This window comes from Myotis daubentonii, chromosome 6 (assembly GCF_963259705.1).
Source record: "Myotis daubentonii chromosome 6, mMyoDau2.1, whole genome shotgun sequence".
NCBI lineage: Eukaryota > Metazoa > Chordata > Mammalia > Chiroptera > Vespertilionidae > Myotis > Myotis daubentonii.
The window spans coordinates 23,955,773-23,975,349 of NC_081845.1; the positions used below are offsets into that span (position 1 = coordinate 23,955,773).

General features: G+C 40.5%; 1 protein-coding gene across 2 annotated transcripts in view; it reads right to left on the bottom strand.

Annotated features, from left to right (window-relative positions):
• AHI1 (Abelson helper integration site 1) overlaps positions 1 to 19,577 on the bottom strand; it is a 182,260-nt gene that overhangs the window by 17,829 nt on the left and 144,854 nt on the right. For both annotated transcript variants that reach the window (XM_059700403.1, XM_059700406.1), the window contains one exon: positions 8,892 to 8,947. In XM_059700403.1, the coding sequence (XP_059556386.1) occupies positions 8,892 to 8,947 (56 nt within the window). The remainder of the gene's footprint in view (positions 1 to 8,891; positions 8,948 to 19,577) is intronic.

Below are 19,577 nucleotides of genomic sequence, written 5' to 3' on the forward strand. Positions count from 1 at the left end.
CCCCCACCCCAGCTGTGAGGCTTCACAGCTCGGCCCATCCCAGGGGCGTGAGGCCTCCCGGCTCTGCTGATCCCGGTGGTGTGAGGCCTCGCCGCTCCGCTGATCCTGGGGCTGTGAGGCCTCATGGCTCGGCTGGCTTCGGGTACTTTGGCTTCGCCCCACAGCTTGGAGCCTATATATGCAAATTAACCGCCATCTTTGTTGGCGGTTAATTTGCATATCACCCTGATTAGCCAATGGGAAGTGTAGCGAAGGTATGGTCCATTACTCTTTTTTGTCTTTTATTAGATAGGATAAATGTTTGATAAATTAATCAACCCTTTATTCATAGAAATTGAAATTTTCCTTGTTTTTATTTATTTATTTTTCATAAAATATTTATTATCTGTTTTTGTGCCTAGTTGAGAAGCCTAGTGCAGTGGTCGGCAAACTCATTAGTCAACAGAGCCAAATATCAACAGTACAACGACTGAAATTTCTTTTGAGAGCCAAATTTTTTAAACTTAAACTATATAGGTAGGTACATTGTTATTAACTTAATTAGGGTACTCTAAGGCTTAGGAAGAGCCACACTCAAGGGGCCAAAGAGCCACATGTGGCTCGCGAGCTGCAGTTTGCCAACTATGGGCCTAGTGGAAAGAATGAAAGTAACTTTATTAGTTATAGGAGTAATAATAAATGTTAGCTAGGGGCCAAGAGGTATTGGTGTTTAGCCATTAACTGGCTATGTGGCATTAGTCAGGCTCCTTCTATTTTTAAAACACTGCTTGAAGAAGTACCCTTTTAACTGAATCTCTGCATGTATGCTTGAATATTTTCCTACAATAGATTCTTGGATGTAGAACTGTCATGTCCAAGGACACTAGCAATTCGAAAATTAAAATAAAACAAAACAAAACACCCTCCACAAAGAATAGGTCAGCCTTATACTATTACTATCAGTGTATCAACTTTGGTATTTTAAGTTTAAAACTTGTTGCCATTTTGTGAAGGAAAAATACCATATCATTTATTGTTTTAATTTCTATTAAACTGATCACTGGAAGGTGAATATTTTTCCTATGCTCACTACCATTTATATATATATATTTCTTTAAGAATTCTTTTAAGAATGTCCTGTGCACACCCTTTGCCAGTTTTGCTATTGGTGATCTTTTCCTTGTTGATTTTTTTATATGTTAAGGGTATTACATTAATTTTATCTGTCATAAGTTTTATGAAATTCTTCCCCATCTTAGGCTATTGTTTGTTTGTTTTTTCTTTTTGATACATGGGCACACCTCATTTCATTGTGCTTCACTAACAAACTGAGGGTTTGTGACCATCCTCCAGTGAGCAAGTCCATGGGCACCATGTCCCCAACAGGCTCAGAAAGTGTAGGGCAAGTTAAATTAACAAGCATTTTTAGCAAATACGAATTATTTTAAGTATTTTTAAAAATATGTTTTTATTGATTTTAGAAAGAGAGGAAGGGAGAAGGAGAGAGAAACATCAATGAGAGAAACATCCATTCACAGCCCCCTACACCCTGCCCCTCCCCACTAGGGATTGAGCCTGAAACCTGGGCTTGTACCTGACCAGGAATCGAGCCAGCATGGGAAGATGCCCAACCAACTGAGCCACACTGGCCAGGGCTAAACATACTTTTATATGCACGGGAAACCCATGTGACTTGCTTTATTGGAACGTTTGCTTTATTGTGAAGGTCTGGAACTGAGCCCCCAATATTTCTGAGATATGACTGCACATCATTTTAAAGTTTCTATTATTTAAATCTAATAATCTGTTTTAAATGTTTTCTGATCCTAGTATTAAGATGAAAAAAATAATTCCTTAACCCATGATTCATCTACATGCCTTCTGTACAATTAGATTTTAGTTTTTTATAATTAAATCTGAAAATACTGATAAAAATTTTTGAACCTATTTCTCAGAAAGTGACAATAAAAGTAGACATGCTGGAGCCTTACCATCACTTTCGGCAGACGAACACCACTTGTACCTAACAGGGAAAACAGGGGCCTCCTGAAAGGCCTTCCTCATGCTCCACCCCCTTCTGAAAACATCGCCATGCAAACACATTTTGTCCCACTTGACTCTCTCAGTGGGAAAAGTGCCCCCCCTCTTGTTTCACATTCTAATCCCGTGTTTCCTTAGGTCCTCTGGGACTTCCCTCTTATCTATACCGTCCATGTCTCCCCTCAAGGAACTCTTTCCCGTTTGAAGGTCTCTCTATAAAGACCTCCTCGACCTCCTGTGCTTTCCACTAGTTACTGCCCCGCACTTCCTTTCCTTTGAATTCAGCTTCTTGGAGAAGCAATCTATTCTGATGGTCTTTCCCTTTGGGCTGGAGACAATCTGATTCATACTTCCAGGACTCTCCATCAAACCATCTTCTTGAAAGTCATAATTGCTGCCTCTCGGTTACCAATCCTAAAGGGCACTTTTCAGTCCTGATTTAACCTCTTCTCTCTTAGGCATTTGTCACTGTTGACCATACCTTTCCAACATCTTTTCCTATCGACTCCATAACACAACTTTCTCCTAGTTTTCCTCTTACCTCTACTAGGGTGACTTTTTAGCCGGTTTGCTCATTCTTCCTCACCGGCATAGCCTCGGCTCTGCTCTTTGCCCACTTGAGAACTACAGGAGGGAAAGATCAGCAACAGGGAGCCAGTAAGAATGCTGCTAGCTCTCATCTAAGACAATGGCAATGGAAATGGGAAGGGAAATCAGTGGGAGGACCTGAGAGAAAAACATTTGAGGGACTATAGAGTGACTGGGGGTGGGGGGGGCGGAGGGGGGGGAAGTGAGAGACAGGGAGTTGCTCAAAATAATGTAGACATGCAACTTTAACTGGTTGGGCTCTTCCTTAACCATGACAGGGCCTTTAAGGAGGTAATTAAGTTTAAATGAGGTCATAAGGGTGGGGCTCTAATCTATAGGACTGGTGTCCTTATAAGAAAAGGAAGAGATGCCAGAAATCTTTCTCTTCACACCTGCACCAAGGCAAGGTCACGTGAGGGCACAACAAGAAGGTGGCCACCTGCTACCCTGCTGCAATCTTGAAGTTACAGCTTCCAGAACTGTAAAAAAATAAATTTCTGTTGTTGAAGCCACCCAGATTGTGGTATTGCTATGGCAGCTTGAGAACACTAATGTGGAAATGTACAGGTAAGTAAAATGAAGTCAGATGACTGAGAAAAAAAAGGTCAGAAATTATAAAGATGAACGAATGAATAAAGTATATTTAAGAAAAGAGTAGAATGATGAGTGAGAAAGGTTGAAAAGGAGTATGACATCAGGTTAGTGTTCTAACAGCTCTGAAAAAAGGACTGATGATTTACAATCTTAATCAGTCTGAAACCTATGCTGTAACATTAAAGTAAACTCAAATGTCTGTGCAGGCCACAGTGTAAGGTGAATGAGGGAAGCCACAGTCAATACAACAACACTGTGACAGGCTGGAGGTGGGCGGCCAGCCATGGGAGCAGCCCACTGTCTCAGCTCCAGCTGGCAGATGCCACGGAAGAATGCACAGTGTGGATTCTTTTCAAGAGAAGTCAGAAGTCTACACTTACTCGTATGTAGACTCTTTTTGTATTTGGACAACTAATGAAATTACACACACGCACAGTGGACTCAACCAAAGATACCAGGAAAGAAAACTTGAAAAGACATAATAAAACATCCAGCCTTTGATTACAGCTAACAAAGTAACCAGAACCAGGTTTGCTGAAAACAACCAAAAAAACTGGACAAAATATACAAACCAACAATTTTCAAGACACTAAATCAGAGACAACAAAGAATAGCGTTCCCCAAGATAGGGAAAATAAAGGAGATGAGTTCTACAATTGCCCAGTTGATCACATGTTTATCACATGTTTCCAGGCCATGGCACCGGGAGATGAAACCTGCATGGAGCCTGGTGACAACATGAGTAAGCGCTGACAGTTTGGGAAACTAAAGTGGGCAGAGCTCAAGAATGCCAGAGGACACAGGCTCATGGTGAGCAAACCTGAAGACCTACAGAGCACTGATGAGCGCATGTACTTAGAAAATTCAGGAGCAGGGCCTGTGCCCGCCAGCTGGCTCGGAGAGCCTCACCACTCAGAGGGCAGTGGGACAGGGATCGTGTCAGTAGTGAGGAATAGGTAGCCCTAGACTAAACATGGTTCCAGTCACACCCTAAAAGCAAGACCTGAAAGGATTACACAGTTTTCAAGCAGCTTAACCACATTCCAGACAGAGCTCAAGAATATTTCCGGGAATACAAAAATATCTAGCAGCCAATGACAAAAATTTCAGTGTGTGGCATCCAATACAAATTTACCAGGAGTGGGGGGCAAAAAATAAGAAAATATAACCCATAATAAAATAACCCATAATATAACCCATAATAAAATATAACCCATAATAAAAATACCACAGGGAACTAACCCAGAAATGACACAGATGTGAGAATTATCAGACAAAGACATTATCACAGTTGTAATTGTATTCCACTTGCTCTAAAGGTAAAGTAGAAACATGAAGGATATATAGAAGACCCAAACTGAACTTTCAGAGATGAAAATTAAAATGTCTGAGATGAAAAATATTCTGGATAAGATTAAAGGCAGAGAAGATATTGCAAGGAAAAGATTAAACAACTTGGAAGACATAGCAATAGAAACAATCCAAGATAAAACACAGACAAAAAAGAATTTAAAAAATAAACAAAGCATTAGTGAGCTGTGGGACATCTTTTTTTAAGATATGCTTTTATTGATTTTTTTAGAGAGAGAAGAGAGAGGGAGAGAGAAACATCAATTGGCTGCTTCCTGCATGCCCCCCACTGGGTACCGAGCCGCAACCCAGGCATGTGCTTGGACCAGGAATGGAACCAACAACCTCTTGGCACATGGGATGATGCTCAACCAACTGAGCCACACTGGTAACATGGGACATCTTCATATGGCTTAACATACATGTAATTGGAATCTTCAAAGAAGAGGAGAGAAACAATTGGGCACAGAAAAAAGAATAAGGCAAAAGAAAAAGTGGCCCTAAATGTTTCAAATTTGATGAAAAGTATAAACCTACAGAACCAAGCTCAATTAACCCCTAGCACAAGAAATACAAAGAAAATCACAACTAAGCACATCATAATTAAAGTGCCCAAAACTAGTGATAAAGAGACACCTTAAACATAGCCAAAGTGGGGGAAAACATGCTATGCAGAGGAACACAGATGCATAACAGTCTATTTCTTGCTGGTATCTTTCCAGTAACAAACAAACAAACAGCAAATCTTTCAACACAGAACTGTATACCAGATGAAAACAGCTTTCAAAAAGAAAGGTGAAATAGACCTTCTTAGACATGCAGAAAGTAAAGATATTCATTTTTAGCTAGCCAACACTACAAGATATGTTAAAGGGAATTCTTTAGGCAAAAAAAACACAACACGATAGATGGAAATGTGAATCTACATAAAAGAATGAAAAACGTTGGAAATGTAACAAAATGGACGAGTATGTAAGACTTCAATATTTTTTATCTCTTCAAAAGATGGCAGTTTAAGAAAAAGAAAAATAACATTGCAGTGAGTGGCTTATAGCATGTATAGAAATAAAATATATGGATACAGCAATATATTGCCATGTATAAAGAACTATGGGGAAATATGAGAAAACTGTCTCACCAAAAAAGAGAATATCAATAAAGAAATAGAATTTACAAAAGAAAGAACACCAAATCTATATAAACTCTTCCAAAAAACTGAAGGGATGAGAATCATTCCTAATTCATTCCATGTGGTTAGTTTACCCTGATACCAAAACCAGCCTAAAACATAACAAGGAAAAAAAACTATAGACCTGTGCTCCTCATGAACAAAATCAAACAATTTTAAATAAAATTTCAGAAATCAAGCCAGTTTATGCTAAGAATGAAAGGTGGTTTACTATTTAAATATCTATGTTATTTACCACATTAAAACATTAAAAAATGCATATGAGTATCTTAACATGCAGAAAAAGCATTTGACAAAAATCCAACATCCATTCCTGATACAAACTCTTGGAAAACTAGAAAATGGAGGAAACTACCTGAAAGGGAATTTATGAAAAAAGCTCTATAATAATATCATAATTAATGGCAATAAAAAGAGAATGAATGCTTTCCCACTTATTTTCCATAACGTCGGGAAGAAGAATGTCTAATCTCCCTGTACTTGGGTACAATGGACTCAGTTAAGTTAAAGAAATAGAGATGACCTTTTGGGTACATACTGGGCTATAAATAGTATTCACTAGCCTATGGTTTTCAAGTCATGAGAAATGTATCTTGATTCATCCTGATTCTAAGAAACTACGAGTACAGGGAAAGCCCAGTGGCTTTAGATGAACTGGAGCATTTAGACATATCTGAACTTCTCATGAAAATTTACTTTCAGGAGCTCCTCAAACACTACGTTCGAAAGGAGAAGCCAAGCTGCTCTGACAGTCTTGAGAAGCTGGGATGTTTGTGAGGCTTTTTGAACTTGAATCTGGAGAATATGGCAAGGATCTCTGTATCACCTGGAAACAGGTATCCAACGTAGTCAGAGTGACTACAGTCTTTCATTCACATAGTAGGTAAAAAGTTTTAAAAACCTGTTCAAGGACACTGAGAGCACTGTTTCCATGATGTATTAAATGTGGTCAATTTTTTGGTTGTTGAAATAGTTTGTCCTTATTGTTCCAGTTATATTCTTAAAATGTTTTTTATTGAGTTTTAGAAAGAGAGGAAGGGGGAGAGAGAGGGGGAGAGAGAGAGAGAGAGAGAGAGAGAGAGAGAGAGAGAGAGGGAGGGAGAGAGAGAGAGGGAGGGAGAGAGAGAGAGAGACATGTGAGAGGAAAACATCAATTGGCTGCCTCCTGCACACCCATTTTTGGGGATTGAGCCCAAAACCAATGTGCCCTGACTGGGAAATGAACCTGCAACCCATTCGGTGATGGGATGATGCTCGACCAACTGAGCCACCCTGGCCAGGGCCAGTCTATTTTTTCATATGTGTAATCTCTCGTGGAGTATAATCTCCTCAGGGTCAGTGACTGTATTATCAACTATTATATAAAATTTCAATTATTCAGAGACTGGAACTGAAAACATACTTGGCAGATAAAACAAAAAACCAGAAAGACCTGGGATGTGTTTGGACCTTTTGACAGATGAGAGGGAAAGCCTGGAAAGAATGAAAAGCACAGCTGAAGAAAGAGAGGGCCTATGATCTGGTACCGGATCACAGCCTCTCAGACCTTGTTTCTCCTCATGGAAAAAAGGGTTCAGAATACTGGTCTGCATCTCTCCCAGGGCAGTGGGGAGACTCAAATGTGATAATGTGCATGACTGTGCTCTGAACTGATACAGGGCTATATATAGCGAATACATTTTCTCTGTCAAAAAGAAAGATTTTAAACTTACAGCAAAATGGTGTGTTACCAAGGAGCCTGATAACACTGCATATAGTTAAACACACACACACACACACACACACACACACACACACACCTGGGAATCAGGAGACATAGGTCTTGGTTCTAGGCTGACATAAATGTGTCCTGTGCAATTTGCACAAGATCTTTCCTATTAGTTTTCTTGATTATAAAAGAAGGGATACAGAAAGAATTTCTAAGGCATCTTCTAGGTCATGATTTGGTGACTCTTTTAAATGCCATTTAAAACTCATGCTTATCTCTTGTCTGTAGTCTGAAATATTATCTTGCAAAAGAATGCATGCTTTCATTTGATAATTCCTGTAAATTAGACTGTAATCTGAATCAGAATTTTTGAACCGGAAGACATTATTTTTCAAAATGTCAAAGCGTATAATAGGGTTAACTTGAAAAAGTATTTCCTTGAAGGAAACGCAGCAGGGATTATCTGTGTGCACGTGTGTAAGCATGCACTCATGTGTTATGGGGGTGATGGGAGGGCACAACAGATAGCTAATTTGTCCTAGGCATGTTTGAGGCATGTAATAGTTTGCTAGTAATGTGTGAGTATAAAGTTTGGGCTTAAAATTAGGTACAAAATAATCTGCCATAAAAAAAATTGAGAAATATTTGGGGAATGTTTTGATGTAATTTTTTGAAGTTAAAAGAGGAATTTTCTATTTATGTATTAAGTGATTTAGCAAGTAACAAATAAAAATACTAAACTTCCTAGAGATCTTTTAAAATGAATACCTCAAAATAGATTGCTCAAATACATTAGACATTTGTAGAAAATGTACAATGCTAGTGTTCTGGGTACTACCTTTTTTCTTTAATGCCTAAAAATAGACATTTCATAATTTTTTTCACCACATAATCTACTTCTTTTCAGTTAATGTCATTTCAAAAGTTACTCAAACTAAGATAAATGACATGACAAAATGGGTCCACAGAAAGAAAACTTTAGTGTGATATTTTAACTTAATTTTATTTCTTACAACTTTTCATACACTTCCTCAACGTCCAATCATTAAAATATTCTCCTCAAAGCAGCTAAACTCTTTTATTTTATATTATTTTTTTTGTTAATCCTCACCCAAGGATATTTTTTCATTGATTCTTAGAGAGAGTGGAAGAGAGACATCAATGTGAGAGAGACACATCTATTGGTTGCCTCCAACGGGGGAGGTGACTGAGACTGCAACCAGGTACGTGCCTTTGAACCCACGACCCTTCAGTCCACAGGCCAATGCTCCACCCACTGAGCCAAACTGGCCAGGGCAACAGCTAAGTAAACTCTTTTAAAAATTAATGATCTGAAACTTAACTAAGAGTGTGATGTTTTGAAAAGGAAAATGAGAAATTGTCCTTAATAAAAAATGACAACTATCTATCACTGTAAATTATTTAGGAAGAGAAGTTGCTTACTGTGTCATAGATTCTGAGCCACATCTGAAATCCTGAGACTTGTCCTTGCTGACTGACTATTGTAAAAGAAGAAGAAAACAAACAAACAGTAAGTCAAAAATTAGAGAAGATGACCAGGTAATATTTACATGCTGAAAACCCACCAACTTGCTGAAGGAGGAGAGAGCATGCCAGGCTCTGAACACAACTAAACCAACAGTTCTCTTAAGTGCTCTGTAAGGAAAGCCAGCTTACAGGTGTGTAGCAAACAAAGTCCTACAGCATCAGCCTAAATTAATCTAGTAATACTAGATGGTTTGCTACTTAAGTTCATTGCATCTTGACTTCGTAATCTCTTCAGTATATTCTATATTTTCACAGTCTACTCAACTATATGTAAAATGTTGAATCAGAGTTCTTTCCCGCCTGTCCACACAACCTCTCAGACAGTTGTTTTGTGACTTCCATTCCTCTTCATGGATACCCTTGATTTGGAGAGGAAGGGATGAAGAGAGGAAGATGAGCAAAGCAAAAAGATGAATAAAGGGATGAGAACCTAGAGACTCCTGCTTCCCCAAACCTCTCAACTTCTTACTGCTGCTTTTAAATTTAGATGCAGCGAGACTTAAACATGAAAGGTATGATTAGTGGAATGATTTTAAGTGCTCTTACTGATTACATGGAGATTAACCAAGAAGAAAATAACTCATAAGTAGCTTTGTAAAAGAGAAATGGGCCATGCAAAGAACTCATCCAAATATTTCTTATACACTTGAAGAATGAGTGGAAAATTAAGTAAGTGTTCACTTAATGCTTGCTGTAACTAGCACACCAGCTTTAAACAAAGCAAATTTGATATAAAAATACTATAGCCCTATTTTTACATGCTGTTTACATAATCCTGATATCTCTATCTTCTCCATATAATTCAAATCCATAATTTGTTTTTTAAAAAAGAGAGAGAGAGCGAGAACAACAACAACAACAACAACAACAACAACAATCAGGGTCGGTGGTTAAATTCTAGCCTTGGTTCTGTCATTAATCCTCTATGTGACTGAAGTAAGTCGCTTCTCTTGGGGGTCTGTTGTTTACTTGGAAATGGACAGCAGGGGCTCAGAATGGAAGCATGAACTATCACAGCACCATTCTCTATTTTACAAATGAGCAAGTGGAGGCCCAGAGTCACCAAGGGAATGGAAGTTGCCTGAAGGTTACGATCCTGACTTTCAAAATGATTTCACAGCAAAACAATTTTTCAGTACAAATTTGTTTGGAAGCCTTGCATATAAACGCTTAAAGGTAGAGGTACTCTAGGTAAAGCATGGTTTGGTGGCCCGGACACCTTGCCTCCCAGCCCACCCTAGAGCCGAGGAATTGGGTTCTACAGAGAATTCACAACTGGACTAGACAACTTCCTCAGGTCTCCTCTATTGCTCAAGTTCTGTTTCTAGGAGCACAGTTTTACGATTTTAAATAGTCATATAGATTTGATTCTTTGATCTTAAAATTTATTATAATGTGAGTTGTATTTGATGCTAAATCCTCCAATTAGAATGCTTTCACTTAAGGACAAAATATTCCTCTGCATCAAGATGCAGTTTCCACAAATATACTAAAAGGTGAAGACCTTCATTGTGATTCATGATTTGTAGTTTTGGATACTAATGTTACCCATTAAACAACCCATACTTGTGGAACACCACTCTACCAGTGAGGCAGTGTGCTGGACACCAGGGATACAAAGCCGGGAGGCTCAAGGAGCTTGTACTCAAAAGGGGACAGGCATGGACACAGCTAAGGAGGCAGAGGGAGATGGACGTTATGACAAAGGTGAACAGGAAATGTGTGGGGGAAAGAACACAAGGCTTGAATTGTAACAGGCTTTTAAGAAGAATTCAGCAGAAGGAGCATTTTGTTAGATCTTAAGGGATAAATTGAAATTCTGATAATTGGAGAAGCACCAAAAACGACATAGTTCAAGAAAATGGGGTGAGCAAAAGTTTGAGGGTTGTGTCTGCAGGGCAGCATACTCAGGAGCCTGTTTTGGAGGATGAGGAAAAGTAGCTCAAAACTTCTACTGGGATCTCAAAAAAATTCACGAAATTTGTGGACTATGTGGACAAAGGTAGAGTCAACTAAGATTTCTGAGCTGGGAAGTCATGACTTGATTTCCATTTTAGGAAAGTCTCTCCAGCAGGCAGGTAAAAGGAACATTAAAGCCGAAACCGGTTTGGCTCAGTGGATAGAGCGTCGGCCTGGGGACTGAAGGGTCCCAGGTTCGATTCCGGTCAAGGGCATGTACCTGGGTTGCGGGCACATTCCCAGTAGGAGATGTGCAGGAGGCAGCTGATCGATGTTTCTCTCTCATCGATGTTTCTAACTCTCTTTCTCCCTTCCTCTCTGTAAAAAATCAATAAAATATATTAAAAAAAAAAAGGAACATTAAAGGCTGGAGCATGGAAGAATGAAGACTGCTGTAGGCAGGGATCAGGGGGCTGTTTCATAGCAATGCCCTTCCCAAGCTCTTCCCCTCCAAAAAAACCTAGCATCCTTTATTGACTTCCACCCTTTATCCTTTTCATTCTTTACACTTCATTATTCCCATGGATTCAACAGCACATTTATGCCAATGACTGCCAACTCTATACAATGAACTCAGATCTCCTGTTTTCTTCATAATGATCTGGCAATCGCTGGTTTTCACCAAATCTTATAAACACAGTAGTTTTTCTAAAACAGCTGGATCCATAAATTTTCATCAAAAAGTGGCTTTTAAGTTTGAGTTCTCTTTTTCTTTTGGAAAGATAGATATCTATCTTTTTGAGGCCCAGTGCATGAAATTCGTGCACAGGAGGGGGGGGGGGTCCCTCAGCCCGACCTGCACCCTCTCCAATCTGGGAGCCCTCAGGGGATGTCCTACTGATGGCTTAGGCCTGATCCCTGTGGTTCTCTGCTCTCTGTGGACCTGCCTGCTTGACGCCACCACGGGCCCTGATGTCTGCTCGCCGCGGGGGACTGCTTGCCGCTCGCCCCTGAGGTGAGGGCTTAAAGGACTGGGGGACTCCGGTGGTGCTGAGGGGACTGGGCGCTGCCATCTTGTGGCTATGGGCGCCATCATCTTTGTTGCGAAGTGATGATCAATTTGCATATTCCATCTTTATTAGATAGGATTGATTTTTTGGAGAGGAAGGGAGAGGAATAGAGAGGTAGAAACATCAATAATGAGAGAGAGTCATTGATTGGCTGCCTCCTGCACACCCCACACTGAGGATCGAGCCCGCAACCCAGGCATACCAGTATGCCCTGACCGGGAATCGAACCGTGACCTCCTGATTCCTAGGTTGATGCTCAACCACTGAGCCACTTCAGCCAGGATTAAGTCTGAGTTTCCAAATCTCTACTGAGTCCCATAGAAGCCTTTAAGAGATTTGCAATTGGCTGCTGTACATATACTCAGACATCATGTGTCTCATAAGTGAAATTCTTATTTTCTTATACAGAAAGGTGTTCAAACTGGAAACCTAGATTTCTCCTTTTTCTGCATGTGGATTTAGTTACCAAATTCTAGTTTCTCAATGTTTGGCTTGGATTATTGCAACGGCCTTTCCTGCTCTTACTTCTTCTAGTACTGCTTTTTCCTAGTCTTTTCAGAGTTTCTAGAATGAGTTTTTGAAAGAACCAATTTGATGCCATCTTCCATGCTTTACATCAGTGGTTCCCAACCTTTTTTTGGCCATGCCCCACCTAAGCATCTCTAAAATCCTGGTGTCCTCCTACCCCCTGTGACATATAAATCTTATTATTCAAAAGTGAACTTCTATTCATGTGGAGGAAGCCTAAAAGGCCATTAACTTGGTCTAAACAAGCTTCCAAAGAACATGGCATCCATGAAAGAGAAAAATAAAAGAATGAAAAGACAGTTAAAGTACTGAGGAAGTAATCACTAAGAAATTGTTTACAAAAATAATAATATAAGTGCCCATCAACAGATGAATGGATTAGAAAACTGTGGTACATCTACACAATGGAATACTACGCTGATGTAAAAAAAGAAGGAATTCTTACCATTTGCCACAGCATGGATGGAACTGGAGAGGATTATGCTAAGTGAAATAAGCCAGTCAATGAAAGAAAAATACCCCATGATCTCACTCATATATGGATAATAAAGACCATTGTAAACTGATGAACAAAAACAGATACAGAGGTAGAGCAGCATTGAATAGACTTGTCAAACTACAGTGGGAAGGCCAGGGAGTGTTGGGGGTGGTGGTAAGAGATCAACCGAAAGACTTGTATGCATGCATATAAGCATAACCAATCGACACAAGACACTGGGGGGTAGGGGAGGTCAGGGGAAGGTCAAGGGGGAAAAAAGGAGACATATGTACTACTCTTGTAATACTTTAAGCAATAAAACAAAATTAAAGTAATAATTATATGAAGTGATATGAAAAAATAGCAAATAAAGTTTCAAAACATATCATAGAGAATTGAAATGCATAAATATGCCACAATACGTATTTATATACTGTACTAGTGGCCCGGTGCACAAAATTCGTGCACGGGGGAGGGTGTGTTCCTCAGCCTGGCTTGCAACCTCTCCAATTTGGGACCCCTCGAAAAATGTCCTGCCAGTTTACAGGGATAGGGCCTAAATCAGCAGTCAGACATCCCTCTCGTAATCCGGGAATGCTGGCTCCTAACCGCTCACCTGCCTGCCTGCCTGCCTGATTGCCTCTAACCACTCTGCCTGCCGGCCTGCTCACCCCCAACTGCCCCCCCCCACTGCTGGCCTGCTTGCCCCCAAATGTCCCCCCACCAGCCTGATCACCCCCAACTGCCCCCCCCTGCTGGCCTGCTCGCCCCTACTTTTCTTTCCCACTGGCCTGCTCATCCCCAACCATCACCCTGCTGGCCTGCTCACTCCAAACTGGCCCCCTGCTGTCCTGATCACCTCCAACTGACCCCCACTGATGGCCTGCTTGCCCACAACTGGCCCCCCTGCTGGTCTGCTTACCCCCAATGGCCCCACCCCCCACCAGCCTGATCACCCACAACTGCCCTCCCCTCTTGACCTCTAACCGCCTCTACCTCAGCCCCACTACCGTGGGTTTGTCCAGAAGAACCTCTGGAAGGTCTCCTGGAAAGTCTCCCAGTCTAATTAGCATATTACTCTTTTATTAATATAGATACATTTGTCTGTAAATATGATTATGATTGCAGATATGAGTAAGACCAGGTAAAATTTTATAGAATGGGCCTTTTATTACGGATGGTTTGCCATGTATGCATTTTTTTCTAAAGAAGTAAAAATTACTTTAAAAAATGTTTCTGGAAGACTTTGAGAAATTTACAGTATCTACTTTTCTTCCAAGAAAGTTGTCACTTTTATGCCAGAGTGAGAATTATTTGTATGCTTTGTATGTCAGCATTGGGCCTCTGTGACTGGGGGGCACTTAGCTTGACTTGAGAGTAATTATCTGGCTCACTGGCTGGGAGGGAGGGTGTGTGGCAGAGGAGATAAATACTCAGTTCTGGATTATTCATAGATTGCTGACTTTCTGGATTGATTGTGCAAGCTCCTCCTTTTATTGATGTCCACCTTCTGTTGACAGACATCTACCCTGGGAGAGAAATGAGATGAAACTCTCTTTCTTTTCATTGTAAAAAGCATTTGAATTTCTAAGGTGTGATAAGGCCACCCAGCCATCCACAGTCAAGGTACACATTTTCATGGAGGATGTTCCCACTCTTGAATAAATTAAAACAATTTTTTTCTTTTAATTTAAACTTTCCTCTATAACTATTTTCTTGTTACTTAAAAGATAGTTTTTTTTGAAACTGCTTCCAAAGCTTTTCAAGCTATATATGTCCTTGGAATTAATTTATAAATAAAAATTGAGCCCAGCGGGTGTGACTCAGTGATTTAGCATTGACCTATGAACCTGAAGTCACAGTTTGATTCCAGGTCAGGCCACATGCTCGGGTTGTGGGCTTGATACCCAGTACAGGGGCATGTAGGAGGCAGCCAATCAATGATTCTCTCTCATCATTGATGTTTCTCTCTCTCTCGCTCTCCCTTCCTCTCTGAATCAGTAAGAATATATTTTCAAGAGAGAGAGAGAGAGAGAGAGAGAGAGAGAGAGAGAGAGAGAGAGAAGAGAGAGAGGAGTATATATGTGTGTAAATAAGAAAACATGTATTTGATGCTCTTAGAAAGTCTTATTTTCTTTCATTAAAACTTGTGCGCTATAGGGAACTCCACAGATTCTCTTAATTTGAAGAAAGTTAGAGGGAAAGGTACTAATTCAGAGTTCCTTGGGAAAATGTGTCACTTATATATTTTTTATGTTTATTTTTTTTAAATCAAAAATTGAAATATTTTTTATTCAGAAAATATATTTGGATCTAAATATCTTCTATAATTTTAACCCCAAAATAGCAATTTAAATATTTTAAAAATGGTTTGGATGTTTGTTGTTTAAATAAGTTACTGGAGTTCTACATGTTACTGGATCACCTGGGGTAATTTTCTGATTGGAAAATTAAGAATTATAGTCAGAGGGGAGGACATGAGAATTTTTAAAGAACATATTCAATTTACTTTAGAAGCCGAACCTCTCTTATCATGTGACTTGTTTTGTATGTTTGTTAAACTATATTATCACATAAGCATTGTTGCTATTGGCATAAACAGTGACAATTGATTTGGGTCATTTGAATGTCCACTGTCTGTTTTAATTTGTATGTTCGTTTTGACTCTGTCATATGCTCAATCTTCAGTGGAAGTCATGAGAACATATTATTTTTGCCTGCTCCCTACTTTACTTTGGAAATATTCTTTTTTACCCAGACGGACCTTAAGTTTGATGTAAGGGATTGTTTCCATTGCCAACGTTTTTCTTCCTTGCCAAGTAAGAGAGTTTTGAACTCTTCAGTGATGCCTTCCCCAGGGTATTTGAAGATGTGGTTGGGAAAGGTCATTTCATCCCCGACCTTTGCATGTCAGGTGCTGGGGTGCCCAGGTGCCGCCTCGCCTGTGCCCGGGCTCCCACTCTCCCCGATCGCCGGGGGAATCACAGGCTGCAGGCTGGCCAGCAACCCAGGACACCTGGGAGGTCCGGGGATCATGCGGCCTGCGCCCGGGCTCCCGCTCGCCCCCATCGCTGCGGGGATCACGCAGCCGGCCTGCGCCTGGGCTCCTGCTCGCCCGATTGCTGCGGGGATCATGCGGCCGCAGGCCAGCCTGGCTTTCTGATGGCCGCCTTTGCCCACCCCCCAGCTCTTGCCTGCTGCCTGGGTTTCTGATCACCATTGTTCCGTCCTTCCCCTTTCACCTCCCATCATTGCAGGGTATCTGCCATCTTTCTTGGCAGTTAATTTGCATATCACCCTGATTAGCCAATGGGAAGCATGTCAGAGGTATGGTTAATTACTATGTTTGTCTATTATTAGATAGGATATAAGGCCCCTTGAACCATAATGCAAAAAATTCATTGTTATAACTCATTCTTGAATTGCTCCCCATAAAAATCAAATTGCACCCCTGTGGGGCATGTGTTCCATGAAGGGAACCACTGCTTTACATCCTTTGTTGTCTCCTTACTGACCTTTAGGATAAAACCCAGCTCTTAAACATGCCGTACAAGAACCCTTCTGATTCTATCTACTTACTTTTTGAGGTTCAGCTCTGTTTTTAATTTTGCATCCTAAGCTCCAGCTATGATGAAATATTTGTGGCGGCCCAAGTGTATAATGCCTTACAATACAGCTACTCAGTTTGCCTCAAATGCACTTTCTCCTACAAAGCTCAATTTAGAAATTAACTTCTCTGGAAAGCCTCTGCTGATTTCATTATGCTTAGGTCAGGGACCATTTCTATTTATTCCCCTAGCATTTAATATAGAACTCTATCAGAACACTTCTATTATACTGTAAACCCCTCTGATGTTTGACTATCTACCTCCTCTTTTGAGAGAGAACTACAGAATTACAGAAATACAGAGAAGGCAGGCATGAGAAGCCGAGGCAATTAACGTTGAATATCTTCTCTTCAAGAAAGCATGGAGACAAAGTCAAGTAGGAGTGAGAGCTTAAGAGCTTGAGAAAGGTGGACATTATTTTGGTCAGCCAGGCACTGTAAGGAATGGGACAGGGAGTCAATCAGGAAGAACAATGAATGAATGGTCAAGACCACAGGCTTCATTAAACCTGGAATCAGAAATAGATGCAGACAACCAATACAATTATGTGACTTTCTTCAGCAATGATAAAATTCCAGAGTAGAAGTGAGAAAAACGGATAACTGGTTTACCCTCAGGCCTGGGGACTGATAAGACAGGTGTGCAAAGTCACACACACCTAGCACAATGTATGCATCTGGCATCAAACAGATAAATAATTGCTTCCATGCATTTATTTCCTGGCATTTATCCCATCTGCATCGCCATCGCCTGGTGGGGAAGACGAGCCACCAAGAGGCTTATTGTGAACTCAGACATGAGGTCCCGGGATGTGACTGGAAGAACCTTATGACATTAGTTGGGCCGGAAGAAAATGGCTTTGAGATGCGAGACCACAGAAGCCCAGGATCCCGTGGCCCCGCATTGTAGTGAGATGCTGCTCGGCCGGAAGGACCCGCTGGGGCTCCACACCACGGACTATCCCAGACCTATTGGTCAGAGAAAACCTCTTAGGTCGGCCCTGGCCAGTGTCGCTCAGTGGACAGAGCATCAGCCTGCGGACTGAAAGGTCCCAGGTTAGATTTCGGCCAAGGGCACAGGCCCGGGTTGCAGACTCCATCCCCAGTGGGGGCGGTGCAAGAGCAGTTGATCAGTGATTCTCTCCGATCATTGATGTTTCTCCTTCTCCCTCTCTCTCTGAAATCAATAAAAATATATATTTAAAAAAATATGTATATCTAAATGACCTAGATTGGGGAGAGTGAAAACTGATTGATAACCAAGAAAGCAGGAAACATCAGAATACCCCCCCTTTTTTCTTTTTTAAAAAAGGAATGTTTTTATTGATTTTAGAGAGAGAAGAAGAGAGGGAGAGAGAGAAAAGTGTTGTTTGGCAGCCTCCTGCACACCCCCCACTAGGAATTGAGCCCACAACCTTGGCATGTGCACTGAACAGGAATTGAACCAGTGACCTCTCAGTGTATGCGATGATGTTCAACCAACTTAGCCACACTGGGTAGGCCCTCCCCACAGCCCCTTTTGAATTCCTGCACACTAAAGAATCATTTGGATCACCCAATTCATCTTTTAGGCAGAACTATTCCCTAGAGATGGGAGATTAGGGAAGAAACCTGGAGACACTGGAGGAGAACTGGCAGTTTTACGAAGTCCACTGTCATCTCTGTGCACTGCTGACCATCTGCCTGTGTGCAACTCCATCACTGCTGATGTCCCCGACAGGGGTCAGGTCTGACCTCAGTACAGTCGCTCCTATTGGTTTACCCGATCCTTTATTCAGTAAACATTTATTTATACCTGCTTTGCACCTGATGCTGGTAATTCAATTTTGAACAAAACAGCACCTGTCTTCAAGGAACTTTTAGCCCTCTTACTTCTATCCAAAAAGAAAGAAAGGAATAGAAGAAAAAAGTCATATGCATGAGCCGTAAGAGATGCTTTTCCTTTTGACCTAATTTCCTTTACCTAATCTTTCCCTTCTTCAGTCTTCATTATACTTACAGTCTGTCAGCAGTCCAATCTAAATGATTCCTTATTCCTCATCATCTCAGTATGTGTACATGTGTGTCTGTCTGTCTATCTATCCATCCATCTACCTACCTATTTATATTAGTTTAAACAAAATTGTTTGACCATGTGGCTTTTAAATTTGTTCTTCAGTTGCCATCTTCACAGGTTTATATCCATCATGTATATCTAAGCACAAACCATTTTGTTTTATAATATTTATAACATACACACTTAGCAGCTATAACAGATGAAATAATTATACATGGGATTTGTGGTAATTACAAAAGTTGCAATAAAAAAACCTTATTCCTGCCTGTGAGTTTAAGGACGGGGTAATATGTAGCCTTCCTGATCTCGGAGGAATGCTTCCCCAGTGTAAGGTACACCAATGTGTAAGAGGCTGCTGCTTAAGCGCACCCACAGTAATGGGGAAGCAGAAATAGGGGTAAAAAGAAAGAAAAGACTCAAGTACAACAAAGCTCAGTAAAACAGTGATAAAAGCAAACCTGTTGTACTGTGTTGAATGAGATCTTTCATGGTATGTGTGGATAAAAGAGACACTTAAGTAAAAAAGGTTCTTCTCTTTTTATGTCAACTAAAGGAGAACGATATTAAAACTAGAGGCCATTATGACACTGTCATTGTGACTGCTAAGTAATAACAAGAACATTAGCATACAGTTCATTTTCAATGGCCTATGGGAAGAGTAGCTTAATTTATCAAGCAAAGGAAATAAATGGTAGTCAAGAGCTATCTAAATTTAATTGAGAGACATTTTTATATAAACTCTTCAGGTTGAATCTCACACAGCTGGCTGGATACATCTCTACGTAAATCTGTTGTTTTAAAGGAGGGCAGTCTATAGCTGCAATACAAATATTTACATATTTGCCAGTAATGAAAAACATGAAAGCAAAATTTCATGAACAGGATCTTAAAATAAGGAAAATTTTTATTAAGAAAAACATATATTCACACACAATATTATATA